We start from the raw sequence: 25,780 nt of genomic DNA, 5'->3' as shown, positions 1-25,780 counted from the left end.
CCCACACATGCAATTAGGACTGTCCCCACACCGTATTTCATCAATTGGTTTTCCCAAAAATGAAAAAGGTTGGGATCTTTTCACCTGCTATCTAGGTGAATATCTCACCAGAGCATCTTGAAAAGGTATTGCATGAATAATCTCGTACAATATTTGTTTAGATTCATCCAGAGCAACTGCACAAGTTGTATCTTTTTACCTTTCTTAAACTTTTTGAGGGATATGAAGTGATGATCCCCCCCAATGAAGTTCCATGAGAGAGCAGTGAAAAATCACCATAGTTGCAGCTATCTTTCACTTGCAGGAGGACGCCAGTAATGGCAGGATGGTCCTATCATGGTAGACTGCAATTGCAGTCCTTTGGAGCCTAGCTGCACATAACAGTTAGTTAGTTGATCTCTGCGTCAGCTTGTCCAACGGCAAAGAAGGCAAGCTTTTTCATTCAGTAAAAGGGAGAGCTTTCTCTCTCTGTGGGCCAACTCTCTCATTGCTTCCTTCTTGAAGCCCTTTCACCTGCGGAGTGCCATATCTGGATTCTCCCTTTTTTACCATTCTCTTGCTGTCTGTTCGTAACGGTGGCACACCTATAATTGTCTGCAGTATATCCCCTTGGAAGATCAAAGCGCCTAGTCAGATCCTGCTTTCAGCATCTATACATGTAGAGACACAACATATGAGATCGGAGATTCATAGACAGTATCCAAGCTAGACTTACCAAGCCAGCCCATAATTTACACCATATCAACCTTCCAAGGTAGTCCAAGCTATGGGCAACTGCATGCACATTGGCCATGTCTGTCCAGCTCATGATCACAAAAACAAGATGCCTCCTTTCACACCTCCTTCTGCTTTGTCTATCAAGGTGCTGCACTGGTCCGATGGCCGGATCTCTGAATTCTGCGAGGAGCAACCACTGAAGGCAGCTGAGCTGATGCTGGTTTTTCCCAACCATTTCATGGTGGAGCTCGAGAAGGGAAACCATCGGCCTGCACCGCTCTCGGCAGACACAGACTTGAAGCCCTGCCATGCTTACCTTCTTCTGCCCATGCGCAGGATGAGCACAAGGATATCACAGGAGGAGATGGGCTGTTTCATCTCTGCCCTGTCCCACGACAGCCATCAAGATGCTTCTCCAACTAGTAGTGCCAAAAAGAGCAAAGACCCAAAGTCTGCATTTTACCGGCAGAGCAGGGTAACTCCACTGGTGCGAGATGTAGATGAGGATGGTGACGACCATGGATCAGATCCTACTGATGAGAGATCAGAGACCAGCTATGTCAACATCCAGAAGAGCTACTCCTGCCCTGTGCTGTCTAGTGAGAAACTGGATGCCATGATTTCTGCAGCATCTGGATCTCACGGACCGGGCAATATCATGAGAATGAGATCAAGATCATGGGCGCCCAAGCTAGAGACCATCAGTGAGAACTTCCTTGTCACCGTATCCTTCCTAGAAGGAAACCATTCCATAGCAGAAGAGAGTAGCCTTGCCCGAGTATCGATCATGAGTCATCCGTTCGGAGCACATGCACACATCCACCAATGAATCATCAGAAGAACAATGTGAGCCATTAGCTCGTTTGCTATGGCTGCCTTTCAGAAGTGTATGTGTACTAGCAGCAATTAAGCTACTATAAGCCCTAGCCGCCTGCATCATCATCAAACTAAAGAGCTTGCATGCATTTGGAACGTTGGACCCTACCTAATTAGGAAAGGTTACCACTACCTAAGGAAACGTGGACCTTTATGGGGAAAGGTTACCTTAAGCTAAGGAAACATGGACCCTAACGAAAGGTTACCACTACATGGGCATACCTTGGAAGGCTTGGATGCTCCAAAGTCTCAACCCTTACATGAGTTGGGGTTGAATGCTCATGAGTTGTTGCTCCTATTTCATGACCCTAAGGAAGGCTCATGATGAGCTATGTTGTTGCTTCATGATCATAGCTTGGGACAAGATATTGACACAAGGGGCATGGATGCTCTGGACAATAATAATCGTCTTTCTCACTCCAATCGCTAAAATCAATCTCTAATAGCTTAGTGGGCTACGAATACTTTGCCTTTTTCACTAACCCAATATGATTTCCTCAACACAACATTACTTAACATATTCCCAACACTAAGGACAATCTCAGAAATCTTTCATTGTTGTCATTCTAAAAAGTTGTAGGCTCTAAGATAGAGTTATGGCCTTTAGAAATATTTTTTCTCTAGTTGTAGGTTCTAAGAGAAATATTTTTTCTCTAGTTGGACATGAAGAGAGCATTTGAATGACCATGTGGTTCTAATAGTTTCAAGCATTGGACCATAATTTCCATTGAGAAATGACATATCATTCTCATCTTATGTTCAAAGTAAGATACCCATGAGAGTGGGTTTGTTGAGTTCAAACTTTGACTTTTGAAGCATTATTTCAACATCTAATCCAAAGAGTGAACTTGAACTAGATAAACACGTTAAATATTTTCATGCCTCTTTGGTAGTTCTTTATTGATATCTTGTAAACAAGGGAGATGACATTACTCTTGGTTTAGAGTTATTTCTTTGTGCCTTGTCACAAATGTGAATAGACAAGACCCTTGAGAATTTTTTGACATGTCTTACTTTAATTCTGAACGGCATAGGTTGTTTATGCTATGGGTGTAAACAAGACAAGACTCTTGAGAATATTTTTACATGCCTCATATTTAATTGTTAAGAGCACAAATTGACCATGCTATGGTTGTAAAGCCTATGATGAGGCGGGAGAAATCATGGACCAAGAGGCTTTCTATTGAAGAAGAAGATCATCGAATCCTTAATTTCTTATTAGCGTGCTTTTTAAGCCCAAATTTTGAAGTTCACTTAAAAGAAATAGGAATTAGTAATGAAAATCATCCCTCCTTGGCTATCACCTTGGGATTAGCAAATGGTTTGCTCCATGTACATTAGATATTAGTGGGGCAAGGCTACCATGGACTTAGCTTCACAACTCTTTGAGAAAAACTCTAATTTCAATGTTTGATGCAATTTTATAAAACAAACTTTAAGCATCTTGTCACCATGCCAGCTTATGTTGACAGTGACAACATTAAAATTTTGCTTGCAACCACAAAGGAGAATGTTCATGAATATGGGTAACCATTTTCTTGCTTAAGAGTGTTGAGAAAGATGAGCACAAAACATTGTGATTTTTTTATCCCCATTGATTATGCTCCTAACCTTAAATTCAAGAATGTGGATCTCTTTCTAGGACAAGATTACGAAGCAAAGTGATGCAAAAAGAGGCTATCTTAGGATTTCATTGATTCTTGAATCCAATAACAATTAAGAAAGGAAAGGAATGGCTACTCACCAAAATAATACTACACTAGGTATTCCACACCTAGAGTCTCCCAATGCTTCATATTAGTGTTCTCTTGATGCTTCCACTAATGTTCAAAAGCATGTTACATATGGCAAGGGGGTTCATGGGAGGTTGATATAAGGAACATAATCCAAACTTCGAAAGCTTTGGCAACACAAACTAATACAATGTTGAATCCACAAAAATGCAATGTATGGGGATGTGGCACTCATTGATATGTAGGCAATGGAAGACCAACATTAACAAGATCAAGCCTAAACTATATCCCCAAAGGACCTCATGACCGTTTCTCAAAGTTTTTTCAAAGACAAATACATTTGATAGTGATTTCTCTTCACATTGAGCTTATCAGAGCATGCATGTTATCTTTACATATTAAGCGTACAATATTATATAAATTTGACAACCCATAAACTCTATTGAGAATTTCTTCTTCTTCTCTCTCTCTCTCTCTCTCTCTCTCTCTCTCTCTCTCTCTCTCTCTCTCTCACATAATTAATTATTAATAATATACATTCATAGTTGTATATGTTTAATATGTTAATTGAAATACAAGTATACTTTTTTACATTAATAAGTAATAGACATATTAATAATTAATAACTAATATCTAATCAATTACATTATTATATGATTATACACGACAATTATTATAAATGTAATGAAGTACATTAAAGTATTAACAATTATAATATGTATATTAAAATTACCATTAATACATATAATATATTAAGGATTAGCATATACATAATAATAGTTAGTTAAAATAATAATATATTAATTAAAAGTATAGACTATTGTCATATTTATATATATAATATATAATGCACATATATATTAATTTTTTATTAACTACTATATATGTTTTTAATTAAAAATTAATCAATGTAGTGATAATAACTAATGATTAATAGGTGACTTATATCATATGAAATAATAGTAGTATTATACATATTAAAGAAAATAATATATATAATTAAAATTATATGTATACTTATTAGTTATTCTATAGATCCTCATAATTATAATATATATATTCCAATTATACTTGATATGAATAAGAAAATAATGATATTTATATATAATAATGAGATAGTAATAATAAATATATTTATTAATTATAAGTTAAGTATAAATCACATTATATTATTTGATTGCAATATCGGTATGATATCTCTAGAGAGAGAGAGAGTCCTTAATTATCAAGGAGAGAGCAAAAATTTATAAATAAAAGCTTTAAAAATAGAAAAAGAGAAGATTTCGGGGGGTGTGAGAGGCTGCCACATGGCACCCCCAAATCCTTCTAATAATAAGTATAAAAGATAAAAAATATGTGTGTGTTTGAGTGTGTGCATATGTGTGTATGTATGTATAATACATACACATTTGTGTGTGTGTGTGTGTGTGTGTGTGTGCACGTGCGAATGAATGATACACACATACACATTTTAAAAAATTTCCCCTCTTCTTGTTATATATATGCTTTCTTTCTTTGTGTGTGTGTGTGTGTGTGTGTGTGTGTGTGTGTGTGTGTGTGTGTGTGTGTGTGTGTGTGTGTGTGTGTGTGTGTGTGTGTGTGTGTGTGTGTGTGTGTGTGTGTGTGTGTGTGTGTGTGTGTACACATGTATATATGTATATTTTATATGTACGCATCTATTTATGTGATCTTGTAAATATGTGTTCTTTGTCTCATCATTTTTATTTTCTTTCCTTCCTTTTTCTACCTCCTATCTCTCATCTTTCTTCATCTCATATGTGTGCATATATGTTATGTATGCATGTGTGTATATATGTATGCACATGTGTGTATGCATTGCTTGTATATATTTGTGTGTGTCTCTATATGTGAGTGTGTGCATGCTTGTAAGTGCATATTTTATAAGTGTGGATCCATTCTCTCTCCTATGCTCTTTGTTAACCTCATAAAAAATGAGAAGCAAAAGAAGAAGCATGGGAGTGTCCAATAATGGGAAGAATTAAATTTTTTGTTCACATTATTAAATGTTCATGTAAGTTGAATAATGTGATCAATAAAAACCAAGAGCTAGGCTTGATTATGAGCCTTGTTCGTCTCTTTCAATAGCATGGAGAATGAAATGCCATCACTTACCGTGCAATCAAATTAGTTGGCTATGCCTTGGCCTTTGGATAAGTGGCTTGCAATCAAATAAAACATCCTAAATTGGAAGGTGCTTCTCTTTGCCATGAAAATGCCCATGTCTCATCACCACCAAAATTGGATAGAACATCTAAGGGAAGATAGCATGGATTGAGAGCCTCCTACCCTCAAATGCAATTGGAATCGGATACCTACATAAGGTACCAAACACTTCTTTAAGTTACTTTCTATTCTCTAGAGCCAGATGCCTAGTTATGGGCTTTGTCAATTGCCTTAAAAGTTCAAATGGCTTTTTTCAATGGGACTTCCTCAAGCCACCCTTCCTTGCAATTGAAACCTTTCTAAGATAGTAAACTCATTGCCCTTGTGAGAATCTATAGATAGAGACACTCCTTTTGCAAAGACCTTGGATTGTAAGAGGCGAGAGTAAAGGTACTACAAAGTATAGATAATTGAGAGGAGGCTAGAAGGTTTCAGTGAGTATCCTCCAAGAAACTAGCAAAAGCCTAAGTTGCAAAAATGTATCCTAGCCACTTGCATTTTGAGGTACACCACATGGTCATTTCTCATCTATTCAAATTCTTAGGACTAGTCTTGCTAATTGAGTTAAGATTCACAACCACACCTATTCTTGTACTTGAATTTATCCATCACTCAAAGTTTTTCTTCCAAACAAGGAATTGTCCTATGTTCTAAGTAAAATTTTACTACAAGGGATTAGGCTTGTAGGTGCCTATATTGACATATTTTTTGAACTATGAAGAAAAACTTATGGGTGCATCTAACACCTTTACAAAATATCATATCAAAAGACTTACGGCTAAGTGTGTGTAAATTCAATGACTTTCCACTCATGAATTTGAAAATGAATGTTATGCATGAATACCACCACTTTTGTGGCATTTTAAACGTGAATGTTTACACACTTTTTTTGCAATCTTCATGCCTACTTACATGCAATTATAAATGTGCCTTATTAAGAAACCAAAAGAACCTAGTGAGTTGTTTCTTGTAGAATTGAGCTTGGAGCCACAATTCTACAATTAGCAACTCCCTAGGTTTTCTCTTTTTTGGACCTTTCGTTTTGTGCTTGTTGCATATTGTTTATACAAATAAAATCAATACCGTGTGAAGAATCCATCAAATGATAAATATTAAAAAAATAAAATATTAAAAATAAAAAACAACTCCAACTAAATTTACATATGATACGTTCCTATCATGCATGTCTTGCTAGTACATCTAGCACTCACACCCTAGGAAGGTCAAGTTATGATGGAAGGTTTGGATTCCCTCATGAAGACATGCATATAGTACATGGTGTGAGAACAACATATTTCTCTTCATCATGATACTCCATCTTGTCTTGGAAATAATTGTTAAAAGTGCAAGCCAATACTGCACAAATCAATATAGCCAGAGCCACAATATACATAGTTATAATCTTATCCATCTACAAAAAAATAATAAAATACTTAAAATTAAATATAAAAAATTAACCAACTGATGCTAGGAGGCATATTCCATGGTGGATTCCATGAGGTTTTGCGGTGGATTACGTAAAATTATATTTATTTGCCAGGGCTCGTACACAAGGTGGATTCCTTCTACGAAAAGTTGACGGGGATGCTTGTCCTTTTTAGGCGTCACATTAATTTAATACGCAAGTGGGTGATTCCATAGCGGGTGACTCCACAAAATACATATATAAATTAATGGACGTTTATGAGTTTAGAGTGCACACTCGTATTAAATTAAAGTTAGGACAGAGTTCTAACCTATTTTTTTATTTTGTAGCTGAAAAATGCTAGGTGTTCACTTTTGTCAGTTTAATGTTATTATTTTCTAACAATTGTGAATGCTTCAGTGGATGTGTAGAGCAGGCGGTGGTGGCACTAGGAAGCATTGGGTGATAGCATGTATTCAAGTTATTTACAAGAAATTATCATTTTTGATAGGCATATGTCTTAGGTGTTGCGCTAATATTTATTTTAGCGCGCTTATTTATTGAAATGCTTGACATATATTTATTATTTTGTATGTGCATGGACACATGGTTTAAATATTCATTATTGGACATTGTATTTGGGCATTGCCCGACTCTTGGGCTGCCCAACCGCTTTATTTTTTATTTGGAGAAAAGAAAACACAAAAGCTAAAGCATGCTAATTGTAAAATTGGGCTAAGGCATGGGGAGAGATGGTACCCAATTGGTCTTTTTGCCTCATGTTGTGCAAGTCTATTCTCTTGAATTTTGAGCTTAAAGTAGAGTTCTTTGTTCTTGGGGACCTTTCGGCGCTTGCTATGTATGCATACAACATTCGATTTGCGCACTAGTAGTATCAAAGCGAAGTTGAGATCAAGGGCTTTCAATCGCTTACCATCTCACGTGAAGGTGACTCCTGGAACGAACGGGCTCTACAGTTAGTCTTGCGACAATCCGTCAATACTAGTGTGTTCTTGGCAGTGAAAAACCCCCTGCTACATTGTTGGATCGCGAAGGACCAATGTCTGTTGGTGGAGGACCACTCAGGAAACTTCTTTATCAACACGTTTTTATTCTCAGAACAGAGAAGAAAGATAAGTAAAATTTAAGTTTAAAAGCTTAACAAACTTTATCTTTATAATAAAGCTTATTTTCTTCAAAAGTCCAACGACGGCGGCGTGAGCACCTTCTTGACGATGTCAAATCTGTGTGACGTCCTGATTCCATATATTTCAATTACCAATCTTTTCAATAAAGCTTAAAACTTTAAGCTTTCTAAAGCTTTAAAGTCAAATATTCTCTCTAGCGGTTATTCACACAGAGTTCCTCAATAAATCAGTCCCGTACTCGTTTCAACCTTCCTGCAAGCCTTTGTTCACACCCGTGCTATGACAAAGATAATTTCCAGCAAAAGTAGATTGCTATACGCAGTCTTTACAGGCAAAGAATTCGTTGAAGAAGGATTTCAGCAACTTCCATATCCTCAAAGAAGAAAGATTGCTAAAATCCATTTTTTTAAAAAAAGTAAGCCTTGTAAACTTGACTTTGAGCTACGCTCATCCTACTAACAAGATTTCGAGTGTGTGAGGTTGTTTGAAACTTTGTAGAATGACCAATCAAAATATGGAAGATTTTATGACCGAACGTGATTTACCAAAACCAATGATGGAGCAAAAATGGAACCTAATTATGATGTAGCTTCAAGAGGCATAAAGAGCACATCAAACTTTGCAAGCTCAATTGGCCACTCTTCAATGATCTTCTACCGATCAAGATGGACTACAACTTGAAGATGTTATACGACGCACAATCGATGTGACACTTGAAGCACAATCTATCCAAAGAGAAGCCAAGATAAGTAAAAGAAATTTCAAATTCCATGATTTTAATGGGTTATGTGATGGAAAGACTATTCTCGCTTTTATCAGTCAGTTTGATGATTATTTCCATGAAGAACAGTACCAAAAAAGACAAACTTAAGCGTGTCACTAATCATTTAGTGGACAAAGCATCGCTATGGTGGACTGTTCTTTGCAAAAGCATTGATTGTCCTACTACTTGGGAGACTTTTCAAACGAAATTTTTACAAAATTTTCTTCCACCTCAATTCCATGAAAAAGCAATCAAACAGTGGGATCTTCTGCAACAAAGAGATCGCGAGCCTATTTCACAATATATCGAGCATTTGTGGAATGGCCTATTATAACTTTGAATGCTCGAAGATATACCTACGATGACCCATAAGCAAAATTTTATGTCTGGTTTGCTTGGTCACTTTTATGCGGAAGTAAACATGTTTAAGCCAACGACTCTCGAGGATGCGATTTCCTTGGCCCATGATGCTAAAGACAAAATTCGAGGACGAGAGAAGCAACCACAACAATTCTCAAATAACAGTAAATTTGGTACAAAGTAATTCAATTCTAACTTTCAAAGATTCAATCAAAACCACTTTGTTTCATCTTCATTTCGTAAATCTTGGACACGACCCCTTGCTTTACCATCAAACACAAATCCAAATCCTAAGCCATCTTTCAAGTCAAATCCCAACATTCCTAAACTTCGCGCTATTACCAATAATGTTTCTAAAGCCAAATCCATAGTCTGCTATAAGTGCCATTAACTTGGACATCTAGCGGTAAATTGTCAATCCAAAAAGCCAATTGTTCACATCAAATACTTGGGAGCGACTGAAGATGAAGACCATGAAACACAACATTAGTAAGTTTGGGAATCTCCCAATTCCCATTTTTTGAATACTAAAAAGGTGGCACCTAGATAACAAGGCCATAAGTTTCTCAAAACAATATGATGTGACCTATCATTGGAAAACAATTGAAAAATGGAATCTATTGAGCTATAGAGCGCTCGATTTGAAGTTATAGTGTTCAAGTTATGACAAATCCAAAGATTTTACCACGTGTCGCAAACTTATGGGAAATTCCCATATTCCCCAATATGGTGTTATGAAGAAATGTCAAATTTCGCAGAAGACGATGACGATATTGGTACTACTTTAGATACTTTACCAGGTATGCCAAATCCACATTCTTTATTAACGATGAAGTGTCTTGTGCATGGTAAAGAAAAGATTGTTTTACATGATGACGGGAGCACACACAATTTTATTTTTACAAAATTGGTCAAAGAATTGAATTTACATACTATTTCCACTCATTATCGCATCAAGGCTACATTCTTAGGCACTAGATACAATGGAACACAAGAAGTGTATGACTTAGAAATTAATTTTGGTGATTATGTTGAGTGCAGAAATTTCTTAGTTGTGCCTTTGCAATCTAGTGGCATTATCTTAGAAAGGCCTTGGCATCATCAATATAATCCCAATATAGATTATTCCACGCATTCAATGAAGATTTATTTTAATAAAAAAACAAATCACATTGCATGGTATGCACACTTTCAATACATTTTCATTGCTTAGTCATACACATGCTAAACATGCATCAAGAAAAGGTAGCAAATCCTACTTAATATGGGTGAATGAAATTGAAGTTAAAGAAAATCAGATGCATCCTAGGCATACACAATTTCTTTCATAATTTAAAGATTGTTTTGCTGCTGCTGACTTACCACTTGGTTTACCAGCTACACGTCCTGAAGATCATAAAATAGAATTAATTCCAAGTTCTCAACTACCATGTAAAGTACCTTATCGAGATAATCAAATTGAACAGAAAGAAATTCAAAACCAAGTTGAAGAATTGTTAACCTGAGGACTCATTAGACCTAGTAGTTCTCCTTTTGGTGCACCTGTCCTACTAGTTAAAAAGAAAAATAACACCTATAGGATGTGCATTGATTATTGTGCCCTAAATAAGATCACTACCAAGAATAGATATCTGATCCCTAGGGTAGATGACCTCATTGATAAACTATAAGGGGCTACAATATTTAGCAAAATAGATCTTAAATCTAGATACCATCAAGTACGATTGGACACATCTGATATTTTCAAAATTGCATTTAGGACTCAATTTGGACATTATGAATTCCTTGTTATGCCTTTTGGTTTAACTAATGCACCAGCCACATTCAGTCGTATGATGAATCTCATATTTTTGAATCATCAGCATTGTGTCATTGTTTTGATGACATATTGGTTTTCAGTAAAAATGAGAACGAGCATTATGAACATTTATCCTTGGTTTTCAAATTATTCAAAGAGAATAAATTATATGCTAATCTTGAAAAGAGTGAAATTTTCCAAACCCACATCGAATACTTAGGACACATTGTTTCATATGAAGGTATTAAAGTTGATCCTAAAAAGATAGAAGCAAAATTGAATCAATCGATACCTAAAAATGTGCATGAATTACGTTCTTTCTTAGGTCTTGCTAGCTTTTACAAAAAATTTGTGAGAAATTTTTCATTGCTTGCATTACATTTGACAAAATTATTAAAGAAAGGTATTGTGTATCATCGGTTTGAAAATCAGCAAAAGTCTTTTGATTTACTGAAACATGTCTTAACACGTTCTCCTGTATTGCAACTCCCTGACTTTAATAGACCATTCTTCCTAGTAGTCACTCAAGCTAGTGTATTGCAACTCCCTGACTTTAATAGATTCACATCCCATAGCCTACTCTAGCAGCGAAATTTAACCCTCCGAACTTAAGTATTCTACCCATGATAAGGAATTGCCAGCAGTAGTATAAGCTTTACGAAAATGGAAACACTATTTAATGGGATTTGAATTCATGATCAAAACTGACCAACAATGTATCAAACGTCTCCTTAGTCAGCCACAAATATTTGACCGTCATATTAAATGGGCTGCTTTTAATATTCAATGTTTTCATCCACTTATCCAATATCAACCCGGAAAAGAAAATGTTGTTACCGAAGCCTTGAGTAGAATACCAACTATTCATAATATTTATGTGATATCTTTTGATTCCCTTATTTCTATGAAAGATACCTATGATCAAGACCCTAGTTTTCAAGCTGATTGAAATAAATTACTTGCAAACAATTGGATTCCAATTGACTCATTGTCTTATGCTGATGGATTTATGTTTTATGAGAAAAGGTTATGTGTAACTGTTCCATTTAGATCATTTGTGTTGCACGAAATTCATTGTCCCCCATATCAAGGCCATAGAGGTATTATTTCCACTTTACGTACATTGGTTGAAGATTTTTACTAGCCACATATGGAATTTGATGTTTCTAACTTTGTATCTGAATGTTTAATCTCTTAAAGAGTTAAGCGACACCATGGTAAACAATATGGTTTGTTAATGCCTTTACTAATTCTAGAACGACAATGGAAACATATTTCAATGAATTTTATTACTAGTTTGCCTAACACTCAAGCTAATCACGATATGATTTGGACTATTGTAGACCGATTTAGAAAACAAGCATATTTCATTCCATGCAAGAAAATGTAAACTGCATCTCAAGCTTCTCAATTGTTTTTTAAAATTGTTTTTACTAACCATGGTTTGCCAAAAGTTATTATTTTTTATCATGATTCTAGATTTTGCAATAATTTTTGGACTACTTTGTTTGCTAATTTAAGAACAAAGATTGATTTTTCATCTGGATTTCATCCTGAAACAAATGGGCAAACAAAAGCTACAAACAATACAATCTTGGATCTTTTACGTGCATACACAATTTCAAAACCACAAACATGAGATACACACTTCCATTTACTTTAGTTTGCATGCAATACTACCCCACATATAGCTACACGAAAAGCACATTTTCAAATCATTTATGGAGATAGATTTCCTACACCTATTACTTTATTGTCAAACAAAGTTAAAGATGCTGATGATATTGCCAATATGCATGCTACTATTTTTACTGAAGTTAAAGACATGATTGCAAAAGCCCAGCAATCATACACAAAACAAGCTAACAAGAAAAGAAAAGCTATGAATTTCATAGTTGATGATTATGTTTGGTTACGCATTGAAAAAAGAAGATTACAAAGTGTTGAGAAACACCCTATTGTAAAGTTAGCTCTTTGATTTTATGGACCTTTTAAAATCATTCACAAAATCAATGACAATGCCTTTAAATTAGAAGTACCCCAACACTAGCAAATGCACAATACTTTTCATATCAATTTGTTACGACCTTTTAAAGGCCAATTACCTGTCCATCCTGTCTATGAAAACCCTCCTTTGTTAGAAGAAGAAACTGAAATCCTTGAACATGAAACCATTTTAGACACTGATTATATGACCACTAGAACTGGCCGTAGATATTCAAGATATTTGGTAAAGTTTGAAAATCATCTTGTTGAAGAGGCCCAATGGATGCACACTCATGACCTAAGTGCTTGCCCATCACTACTTGCTCCACATTAAGCTAATAGCAGTTGAGGACAATTGCTATCCCACCCCGAGGGTATGATAGCAAGAGGCATATTCCATGGTGGATTCCGTGAGGTCTTGCAGTATTCCACGGTGGATTTCATGAGGTTTTGTGGTGGATTATAAAATTATATTTTATTTTCTGGGGCTCGTACACAAGGTGGATTCCTTGTGCAAAAAGTTGACGGGAACACGTGTCCTTTTTGGGCATCACGTTAATTTAATGTGCAAGTGGGTAATTTCATAAAATACATATTTAAATTAATGGACGTTTGAGTTTAGAGTGCGTACTCGTATTAAATTAAGATTAGGACAGAATTCCAACCTATTTATTTATTTTGTAGCTGAAGACTACTAGGCATTCACTTTTGTTGGTTTAATTTTATTATTTTCTAACAATTGTGAATGCTTCAGTGGATATGTAGAGCAGGCGGCGGTGGCACTGGGAAGCACTGAGCGATAACGTGTATTCAAGTTATTTAGAAGAAATTATCATTTCTGATGGACGTGCATCTTAGGCGTGACACTAATATTTATTTTGACATGCTTATTTATTGAAGTGCTTGACATATATTTATTATTTTGTATGAGCATGGGCGCACGGTTTAAATATTCATTATTGGACATTGTATTTGGGCACTGCCCAACTCTTGGGCCGCCCAACCACTTTATTCTTTGGACAAAAGCAAACACAAAAGCTAAAGCATGCTAATTATAAAATTGGGCTATTTTTGAGCTTGGAGATGAATAAAATATTAAATACATGCTTTGTGGAGCGCTCATACAAGGCATGGGGGGAGATTGTACCCAATGGCCTTTTAACCTCATGTTGTGCAAGTCTATTCTCTTGAATTTTGAGCTTAAAGTAGAGTTCTTGTTCTTGGGGACCTTCCTGCGCTTGCTACGTACGCATACAACATCCAATTTGTGCACTACCAATTGAGAGCTCTAATCAAAGCTTGATTTATGAAAAATATGTGCATTTATTATGTCATGAAAAAAATGGATGAGTCTACAAATTAACTACACATATACATGGGTCCGAAAATGTGAAATCTATGATCTCTCCTAAATCTACACGGATAGTGGATGTGCATAGAGATGGTGATTGGAGTTGTAACTTGAGCACATTTAAAGATACGTGAAACCTAGCATTAAAGCATGCAAATCACACATGAAATTTCATGCTTTAGTAAACATAGACTGAGAACAAAACTAAGACATGCACATGGGGATCATTTCAAACCTTGAATGTGAAACATAAATTTAAAAAAGTTGAAAATGTTATGGAGAGGGAGATTGTTGAGAACATAACAAAGTTAAAGAGGAAAATGAGAAAAATACATCTTGGAAGAAGCTTCTATCCTTTTAGACTATCTAAACCTCTTGGAAGAACCTTCTATCCTTTTAGACTATCGAAATGCCATATTTTCTTCAACTTTATGAACATAAGAGGAAGAAAAAGAAATGAGATGAAGAGCAGAAGAGGAAGAATAGCAAAATGCACTTACCTTTGTATGGAGAGAAGAAGAGTGGCTAAGGGTAAAAATATGCTTCCTCCATGATGGCTCTTCTACATGGCATCTCCCACATGGGAGCTCATGCTCTTACCTAGCATCATGTCGATCTCTCAATTGAAGTTCTCAATCCATTCATCACTCTGAATAGCTCAAAAGAAGCTTGAAGTTGAAAGAAAAAGTGATGGTGGGTTTAAATATTTGTGCATGTGATGGTGCATTTCTAAGTGCATTAGTTTGCGAGTAAAGCAGTGCATCAGATGGAGTGTGTGTATATTCATAAAATAAAAAATTTTCCTTACTTGACCCTTTCTAGACCCTAAATCTTAAATTCTATACATTATATATACACATATACATATCACAATAAATGTTAAATACATGATATATCACGATCAATGTGAAACATAGTATATATAAAATATTACCTCAGTAAAATATCTTTTAGATAACACATAGAATAAATTATATAAAAATAATACATTTTAAAGAACATGTTTTTAAAAAATTAGATTACATGCATTTTATAACATATCACCTAAATTATTATCATTCATCTAATCATATCAATTTGTTTACATTAGAGACAACCAAACCTTATTAACAAGATTAAGTAATTTTTTTAAGAAGGGAACATTTTGGCTCCTAGCAAAGGTGCAATTAGATATTTTAATCCATGGTACCTACTCTTGGATGAAATCTTTGAAACTTGTTGAGCAAGATTGATAAGAGTCATGTGACATGTTATGAAGACATCACTTATCAGCTAATTTGGTATGTAACAAGGACAAAATACTAGTATTGTACAACATTCAATCCCCCCATTATGGAGCATTAAGCACGATTGAGAAGAGAACAAATGAAAAGAAATGTGTAAATAATGGTATATTAAAAAATATAGAATTCTTTGTAGTGCTACAAACCCTAAGCTTAAACCTTAAGCTATAAAACCTATAATATAAAACCTAAAGTCCCAACTCGAAAACCCATACCCTAGAAACCATTCTCTAAATATACATTTGAAAACTTGAACCCCAAATCCTAAACTTCATACTACAAACTCTAAATCATCTATCCTAGACTCCAAACCCTAGACCCCAAAACCCTAAATGTGAATCTCTAAATCAAAAACTCGAAAGCGTAGATCACAATACTCAATCTTAAATCTTAAACCCTAAACTATAGATTACAAACCCTAAACCCTAAACCATAAACCATAGAATACAAACCCTAAAGCCCAAACCCTAGACCCTAGATTCTAAAATCCAATATTTAAATAATAAAATCTAAACTCTAAAATCCAAATCTCAAATTTTAAGCCCTAAACCCTAAACCATAAACTACAAATCCTAATTGCTAGAATCCAAACCCTAAATTCCAAATTAGAAACCTTAGACCCTAAACCTTGGATGCCAATACCTAAATCACAAATTCTAAACCCTAAATCCCAAATTTGAAATCCTAAACCCTAGATCCTACACCCTAAATCCTAAACCCTAGACTCCACATCCTATACCCAAAATCCCAAATGCTAATCCCTAATCCATAAATTCCAAGCCCTAAATCAGAATACTCAAAGCTTATATCGTAAACCTTAAATCCAAAATTACCAACCCTAAATCTTAAGACCTAGACTACGAATCCTAAAGTCTAAATCATAGATCCTAGGTACTAAATGCTAATATTTAAATCACAAACTTTTATCCCTGAATCCCAAATCTCGATTCCTAAACTCTAAACCCTAAAACTTAGACTACAAATCCTAAAATCTAAATCCCAAGTCCCAAACCTTAGACCTTAAAACCTAGATGCCAATCTCTAAATCATGGATGCAAATAGGGCCGCAAGGCTAGAACACACAGAGCAAAGCACACAAGTTTTAACAATTCCTTTTGACAAGGAAAGCAAGGAAAATACATGGAATTATTGTGTATGCATGTGTAAATATCTGTTTAACCCCGTCTATATTAAAACCTTGCAAGGTATCCTTGCAACAATTAGAGTTATGAAATAGTACAAGCTTATGACCCAAGAAAAATAATGTTTGGTAGTTGTCTTTAGCGGCCACTAACCAATGTAGGGAGAGGTGTGCATTGGTCTCGCCTTATTGCTTCAACACAAAATGATATGATGGCTTTATATAAAGAGGATTCCCTTTTCTTGCACTCCCTTGAGCTTAACCTGGAGCTTCAAACTCACCCAAGGATCAATATATCTATGAGCCAGACTTTCATATCTTCATTGGATACATCATTTGCAAAGATTGATTTTCCCCATGCCCTTGCTACATGACTTCTGAACTTTAGCATCCATTAGCAACTTCACGTCCTTACATGACAATGTTAGCTCCCCATATTCCCGCTAAGGATACCCAACTTTTAGATCTTTCTTGGACCATATGTTTGCAAGGAAGTGTGGCAAATCAATCTCAATAATTGATGCGTCCATGATATACATTGCAAATTGCGAATGCAAATAGGACTAAACTAAAAACTAGGGAGCTATAGAATACACCATGGATCTGAGTTATTTAAGAATAATAACAAGTTATAAATAACCAACACAAACAAATGCAAACCATAGATAAATCTATAGATATCAGAAATGAAGCCAACCTTGGATGTTTTGAGAAGAGGGGTTCTAAAAGCTCTAACATCTTGTAACAACTTCAATCAATTGTGTGTGTGTGTGTGTGTTCGCCATGGATTCACACTTCATGCATTATGTTTGCCTTTTGTATGGTTAGCACCTTAGTCATTTTGGTTCTATGTGTGGGGCAGTCCTTAGATGCCTCATGAAGTTATGTTTATGCTGGTGGTTTTCAATGTGTCTTGATGAAGCAACTGGTGTCATTCTCATTTTTTGGATCATCTCCGATGTTCACAACCTATGTATGGTGGATTCATATTAAGATGTATCAGATCTAATAGTTAGCACCATCATTCACTATGTTTTTGCTATATTTCCAGCATGTTCTTTGTGTTCTATTTTAGATTCTCTAACTATTAATGATAAAGCATATGTTCTCATATTTTTCTGTGATTATATTTGAGTTTCCTATTAGTTGCCTAATATAAAATTAGGTATTTTTTGTATGAGGCATTGCCTGCCCTATTATGCAAGATGATGTAGTCCAAAGGTTTAATTTTGCATTTCTACTTAAATGTCACATAATTATATGCATCCATCATATGTTGACCCACAAAAAGTCCAAATAATTAAGAGAGTTATTGGTAAGAAAATAGTAGGGGTTATTATGGAATGATGGTGGTAAAGTATGAGGAATTGGCACCCTAGATGTAGGAGAGTTCCCACAATCTGGAGGGGAGTTTCTAGATGTCAGTACCTCTATTGGTACCATTACTTTGTATAATTTCCCTACTACATCTATTGAATCTCCTCCAAATTATCATGAAGAAGAAAAAAAAGTTCCTACATTGGATGATCTCTCGACTCCTCTAGACCATGCAATGGAAAGATTACAACATTTACCATTAGGGAAAGTAGTTACTACAAAGAAGTCTCCTAGTTTTGATCCCTTGCCTCCATTAAAGAAGAAGAAGAAGCGAAGAGCCATGAATCCCAACCAACCACTCAATCCTAAGGCCAGGGCATCTAAGTTCTTGGCAATAAGAAAGAAGACCCGGACTGTCATGTAACACAATTTTAGACAAGGTGAATGGCTAGTGGTTTCAACAATATGTTCAAGAATCAAGTCAAACTACAATATTTTGTAGCAACCTTCAAAGGTAAGGCCATGGATTGGTAGTGCACTTATGATATTGGGCACTTTATCACATATGATGACCTTAAAATTGGTTTTCTAAGTAGATTTAGAACACATAAGACACCTATAGATGTGTTAAACAAGCCAAAACAAATCAAGCAAAAGACAATGCTAGTACAGGATTATGCACAAAAATTTAAGAACCTATTGAATAGGTTGAATGAAGAAGTTAGGCTTTCCTTGGATTTGCAATGTACATACTTTGTTAAGGGATTGGATAAAGTTATTGCTGGAATAATTGGATAGCAAACAACATATCCAATAGTATTGGTAAACCAAATTGCACCTAAGATGGCACAACAGTGAGGAGTCAAAGGTTTTGGTAGGAAGGGTTAGCCACCTAAGCAATGGGGGAATGACCAGCCAAGGCAATGGAATAATGCCTAGCAGAGGCAATGAGGCCTTGCTACTATTGCGGTAGGAAGGGACATATGTCAAGACCTAACTTCAAGTCATGGGTATTCCATAGGGTTGAAACGGGAATGCAAACTAGAGAGTAATAATAAATGCAGTTGGTAGGACTACCCCGTGGGTAGCAACCACCATTATCCACAACAGTGGTCTCGATCGAGATACCTCCAGAAGTCATGGAGGGCTAGGCAGTAGGCCAACATCTCAAGTAGAAAATCAAAGAAATTTTTTAGCAAGAGGTGCCAAGTAAGGGTGTTTTAAATGTAACCAAACATGGGTTAGAGCCACAGGTAGACTATGATTGTTCAAACTATATAATTGTGGAAGATTGTCTGGAAGAGATAGCAGCGAATGCTCATTGAGATGAATAAAATAAAGGAGTTGCATGCAAGTGAAGTGGATGCTTTGAGGAGACAAATTGATGATTATGGTGATATGTTGTCTAAGTGTAAGATATCACCAATCGCTTTCAAGGAGTGGATAGCCACTATGCATGCAAAATTTCAGCAGACTGAGCTTGATTTAGTGGCTCAAGAGAATGCCAACTCAAAGCTGAGAGGATTCTTCTAGATGCTTAGTTTGAACCTTTGCTTAAGGTTGAGAAGCAACTACTGAATGGCATGGATGTTGATTTGGATGGTTATGTGTTTATGCGGCAAGATTTGGTTGCTATGAGGACTACTTTGATTAGGGTGATGCATGATCAATGTGTTTTTATTGCTGGTAGGATGTCACATGTTATTTCTTGGCCTTATGCAATGTTGCAATATTCATTTGTTTTTGAAAATATGAAAGCATTCATTCATGAATAGGATATGGTCAAGGAGAAGCTTGATGGGATGCAGGTTGAGTATGATAAACTTTTGGGCATGATTACTAGGTTGCAAAGTGTTAAGTAGATTGATCACGTTGAAAATTAGTCTTCGAATGTTGATGTTGTCAAGGCTAATATTCATGATTTATTGCATGATATTAATATATATGTCATAATTAAGGAGCTTACAATTGATAGGATTCATGATATGGATGTTTTTCCTCTTGCATCTCATGAGCAGCATGCACAGGAGTAGTCTATCACTGGCTCTCATGATGCTCATGAGCCTCACAAGTCATGAGACACTCTCTTGTTCCACTGTCAGATTTTTTTTTTCCTTCCATCATTCTTATATGTATGCCTTTCTGTTTTTTGACTGTCTTTTGAGGGGATTATGCAACCATTTGGAGGGCTATAAGTATCCTATTATTCTCATTGAGATATGCCTTTATTTTATGGAGAATAAGAAGAGGGATACTATGCTCATTGAGGATCCCTCTTGTTTATTGTGAGGATATGCAATTCCTTCACTTTATCCATATCAATGCAACCATTTAGATGTCTTCATCTTTCTTCTTATTCTCAATCTCTCTTGTATCCCAAATGTGAGTAGGTCATTACTGGAGTCAACATGGTGAGGACTTGGCAAAATAGGGTGCAAAAATTACATGTTAAGGAGGCGACTGTAGCCAAGACAAGTTTATGATGAAAAATAGGATGGAGTGACATCTCTCCTAAAATTACTCCTTCCAGGGCAAAGGAGACCACATTGAAAGCATCATCAACCCTGTTTAGTGATGAAGATGGCGAGTTGGCAACACCTATGATAGATTGTACTATTTTTATGGATACATTAGAGCCTAGCACTAGAGGTTAGCTGATGCAAATTGGCTTGTTATGTTTTGCTAAATTACCTTGGGAATCATGGAGTAACATGTGCATGCAAAGCAACAACTTGGTATACTTAGGGAAAGTGGTAAAGCTGGGGGGAAGTTGGAGATTACACCTTCTCTTTTGTCTCAAGTTTTTTCTATTGATCTTAATGACTGTCCTAGACAATCACAAAAGATAGATTTGGAATCCTTTGGTATGCAAAAAATGTAGCTATCCCTAATTGGCCAAGTGCTCTTCATGACAAGCTTATGCACTCTTAGAAAGCAATAGCAATAGAAGAGCTAAATTGGATTGATGGTAGAAGCTTTATATGCTCATTTATAGGTGGCATGTCCAACTATTCATTCATCTCTTTGGGACTCACAAAAGAGGGATAAGCTTAATGGATTCAAAAAGCAAAAGTTAGTGGATGGTATTCTTGTGGATCTTTATGACATGGTTTTGACTCACTCTAATACTTTATTAGATGGTGAAAATGGGCTGAGGTGACTCTCATGATGTTGATGAGTCTCATAGCTCGTGAGACACTCTCTTGTTCCATTATCATATTTTGTTTTTTTTTTCATCATACTTACTATGTATGCCTTTACGTTTTGTGACTATCCTTCGAGGGGATTATGCAACCATTTAGAGGGCTATAAGTATCCTACTAGAGAGGCTTTACTTATCATTTCTCTTTGTGGCTTACTTTATGGTGCAAGGCTATGAGTAAGGCATATTTTTTCTCGTTTGGTATGTTTTTAAGGCATTTGACACCATGGATCATGAAAGGGTTCAAGTCACGGTTGTGCTAGCCATCCATTAGGCTGTGCCAATTGCTAGCCATGGATTCACACTTCATACATTATGTTTTCCCTTCATATGGTTAGTACATTGGTCAGATTAGTTCTATGTCTGGGGAAGCCCTTAGATGCCTCATGAAGCTATGGTTGTATTGGTAGTTTTTAGCATGGCTTGATGAGGCAACTGGTTTCTTTCTCATTTTTTGGATCGTCTTTGATGTTTAGGACCTATGTATGGTGGATTCCTATTATGATATATCAGATTTGACAGTTGGCACCATTATTCATTATGTTTCTACTCTATTTCTAGCACGTTCTTAATGTTCTATTTCAGATTCTTTGAGTATCAGTGATGAAGTATATGTTCTCGTATTTCTGTGAGAGTAGATTTGAGTTTCCTAATATGAGTTGCCTAATACACAATTAGGTATTTTGATTATGAGACACTGCCTATCCTATTATGCATTCTGTATAGATTAGGGTAGCAATACACACACACACACACACACACACACACACACACTCTCTCTCTCTCTCTCTCTCTCTCTCTCTCTCTCTCTCTCTCTCTCTCTCTCTCTCTCTCTCTCTCTCTCTCTCTCTCTCTCTCCCCTTTTCCTTGGTCCCCCTCTTACCTATTTGCTTTCTATTTGCAACAAAAGTTTTTAATTTCTTTTTTTTCTTTAGCTTTTTGCAACACCTCATATCGTTGGGTTTTCTGTTTTAAAAGGTGTCACATAAAATCATATGTGACATTATGTGTGGCAAGATTCTAGAAATCTCATGTTTAAAATAGTATTTAAATACGGAATGTCTTTTTTATCTTTTTGCTCAAAAGGAAAGCTAAAAATACCACACATGTAGGTAATCATAAATCCACATGTGCATGTAAGTTTGTATTTATTGATTTAAAAAATAATTGTTGAAAAGCATGTCAAAATTGAAATTTATGAATCCATTTGAATCAAACAAATTCCAAATGCTTATACAGAATTTTCATGGATAATTAGATGCACCCTCTAATGTGGTTATGCTTTAGTGTCTTTGTACTTATTTTATTGTAGTGTTTATACACAAACCAACATATAATTTGAGTGTGCATTTGAATCAGGCTTAACTTCAAATCTCTATGCTCACAAGTTTTAACCTTGGATCACTACTTGCTTAGGATACCCAATTTACCTTTTTTACCTAGAGTCATCAACAAAGATTGTAACTAAGTCTACACCCTTACTCAAAACATCCGTTCAAGCTTGCATCCAACCTTGCATTTGAATCATCCCTTTTAAAAAATTCAAGAATTCAATTGCACATTCAAATTTAGGATTTAACTCGATCATTTAAATTCCATACTCAAGGAAGAGATGGATTTTGGAATCCATAAGACTCTATCTAATGAGACCATGCCATCAAGAGGGAGTACTGATGAGGGGCGAGAACACAATACCTTATAGAAAGCCTGACACACTTTGGGTAAGTCTAGTCCTAGTACTGATCCCTTGCCCCAAATGGTGATGCATGCATATACTTAAGGGTGTGAAAGGGTTGAAGTAAATAACAGTTTCAGGTGCTTTAGTCATTGGTTTAAGAAGTAAGAGGATTGACAAATGTGTTGGATTGATTGTGGTTTAATGCTTATTATACGCATCACAATTTTTTTTGAAAAAGCAATGAAAAGCTTGATTAAGCACATCACATGTGCATCAAATGATATAAATTGAAAATTGGTTACTTGAAAATGAAGGAAAAATAACTAAAGAGGTAAACCCAAGAAGGGAACACAAGAGTGATTATATCTAACTCATACAGAACTTAATAGGATTTGTTGGGGGTAAAGGTAATAGTTATGAAAACCTGTACACTGCAAGTGGTAGGTGCCTATCACTTTCACTTCATCCTTTATTCTTCTAATGACATTTGAATAAGGGGAAGGCTGGTCACACATTGTGACTGTTAGAGTTCCCACATCTTGTGTGTGTCTCTCTCTTGCTCTTGCTCCTTCCATCATAGCTGTTGTTTCTGTTACATGCTTCCACCTCAAGGCTCACTCTCTTTAGCTATATAATCAAAGCCATATTCCTCAAAATCTTGAGCTGGCCAACTCGGTATCAGCTTGTGGAGAATACCTTTTAATGGCAGCCATGGCTTCTTCCATTTGAGGTGAGCTTTGATCTCCCACTACCTCCAGCTTGTATTTCTTCTTCCAGGCCACAGGTAGACTTGTTTAAGCCCACTAAAGTGCTTCCCCAACCCCATTCCCATCAGCAAGAGTAGCAACAATAGCGTGAATTGCACTAGTTGTTGTTGTTGTCCACTTCCTTAGTCTCTCAAGCATATCCTTTAGCTTCTAGCACTACTCTGGGAACTTGGAAACCTTGTGGAATCTTCCTCGGAATCGGTCTTGTGATTCTAGGTATCATTTGAAGCTCCCAAGATCAGCCATTGACTCATAGTTTGTGATGATAGTTCGCTATCATACAGTTCAGGACAACACTTACCTTATAATCTAGAGGTCACTTATGGTTCTCAAGATATCTATTTGATGTGGGATCATATGGGGATGCTATATCAATGTATTGAAATGCTATTGGAATGATTTGAGCACCCATTTGCTTAGTTTTACTAAGGTTTTTTACTATTTAAATATGCAAGGTTGAATGCTATTTTATCACAGAAAGTTCATGCCTATTGCCTATTAATGCTTGTCGACTACTCAACATGCTACACTGATGTTTATGGTTGATGCCACATACTTGGTTATGTTTCCAAAATTCTCTTGAGCTAAGATTGGAGCTTTGCCTCTTAATAGTGGATGTCATTCACTGTTATGTATGGTCATTTGATGCTATAGTAAGAGCTTTGCAAGTTACTTGGGTTGTATGCTCTTCGGCATATGCTACTTGGATTTTGGACGTATAGATGCCTTCCACTTGATGTTTTAAGCTTTGTTTGCTCATCTAACATTCGAGTTTTGTTCCAGTGGGAGCCACTACTTGACACATGCTCTCCTCATGCTTTATATATGTAGTTGATGCTTAGTGGACTGATTTGATAGTGCTTTTGGGCCACACCTATCTCTATCACAATGTTGTTAGTGATGTATGCATCCTAGTTGGCTATGTATTGAGCTTCCATTACATTGCTTAGTTTGTTGTGCCTTTGGTTGGTCTCTTTCGTTACCCATGAGACCTACTCTATGCATGATGCTAATGCATATGGAATGTATCTCAGTCTGACACATTGATCATTTCATAGTTCTTGGTGCTAGTTGCATTTTCACTCACTACCAGTCGTAGCTATTCCCTAATAGTTGCAATTTATCTTGTATCAATGATTGCCCTTCTTTGGCATTGATTTCTTACTATTGTACTTAATTTTTAGCATTTTGTAATTGCAATTTACAGCATTGTTCATGCGACTAGTCAACTCCCTTTGATATTCTTTTGCACTGAGTTTCTAGAGATAGCTCATTACTTGGCCCATACCCCTTGTTTTTAGCTTGATCTAGCAGAGGTTTAGGGACTAATCTATAGGTTATTTTACAACATCTTGTTTTTTTCTTTTGTGCATTTGCTTGATCTAAGTATGGCTAGTGGTTCCAATGATAGTGCTACATTGACAAGTTGAATGGCACCAACTACAACTATTAGAAGGCCCAAATCTGGCAAGTTATAGTGCAAAAAATGCAAGTTAAGAATTTGAAACATGAGAATGTCAAGCCAAAACATATTGATACAAAATATTGGGCTGAATTGGATGAATTATGTAAGTCCACCATCATTTTCTCCCCCTCTATACAAGTTTTCTATAATGTTAGCTCTAATGGGCAGTTCACATGGGACTTATGGGATAATATTCACAATGTTAATGATAATCAGAGCTCCGCTTCTCAAATGTATTGGCTAAAGAAACTCATGGAACTTTTCATGGAAGGCACTTCCATGCCAGCCCACTTAAATGATTTTCATTCTATTCTGATTCATTTGTCTTCACAAGGGGTTGAATTCGACGGTAATCTTTCCCCTTTGTTCCTCTTAGTTACATTGCCTAAATCATGGGATACATTTTTTGTTGCTATGCATGTAAACATGCCTATATATGGATTAAAGTTATAGGATTTAGAGGTGCACTTTTGAACAAAGAGGTTTAAAAAAAGAACATTGATACTTCCTACACCTCTCATGCTTTGATAGTAAGAGGTAATAATGGTAGGAGTAGTAATGATCGCCATAGGAGAGACTCTCGGCAATCTCGTTCTTAATCACATG

The 25,780-nt window shown here is 36.0% G+C and overlaps 1 protein-coding gene across 1 annotated transcript; it reads left to right on the top strand.

Moving 5' to 3' along the window:
* The first annotated feature begins 206 nt into the window (after positions 1-206).
* LOC148027716 (uncharacterized) lies at positions 207-1,956 on the top strand. Its single transcript, XM_087689416.1, has one exon. The coding sequence runs from the start codon at positions 767-769 to the stop codon at positions 1,544-1,546; it is 780 nt and encodes a 259-aa protein (XP_087545542.1). The 5' UTR covers positions 207-766; the 3' UTR covers positions 1,547-1,956.
* The last annotated feature ends 23,824 nt before the right edge of the window (positions 1,957-25,780 follow it).

The sequence above is a fragment of the Lygodium microphyllum genome, chromosome 12, assembly GCF_053477565.2.
Source record: "Lygodium microphyllum isolate KBCC chromosome 12, Lygodium_microphyllum_v1.1.10, whole genome shotgun sequence".
In the NCBI taxonomy this organism is placed as follows: Eukaryota; Viridiplantae; Streptophyta; class Polypodiopsida; order Schizaeales; family Lygodiaceae; genus Lygodium; species Lygodium microphyllum.
Note: the sequence above shows the minus strand (reverse complement) of the source record. Positions and strands in the feature narration are given on the sequence as shown.

Coding starts and splice junctions, on each gene's coding strand:
- LOC148027716 (XM_087689416.1), top strand. CDS start 767: ATGGGCAACTGCATGCACATTGGCCATGTCTGTCCAGCTCATGATCAC.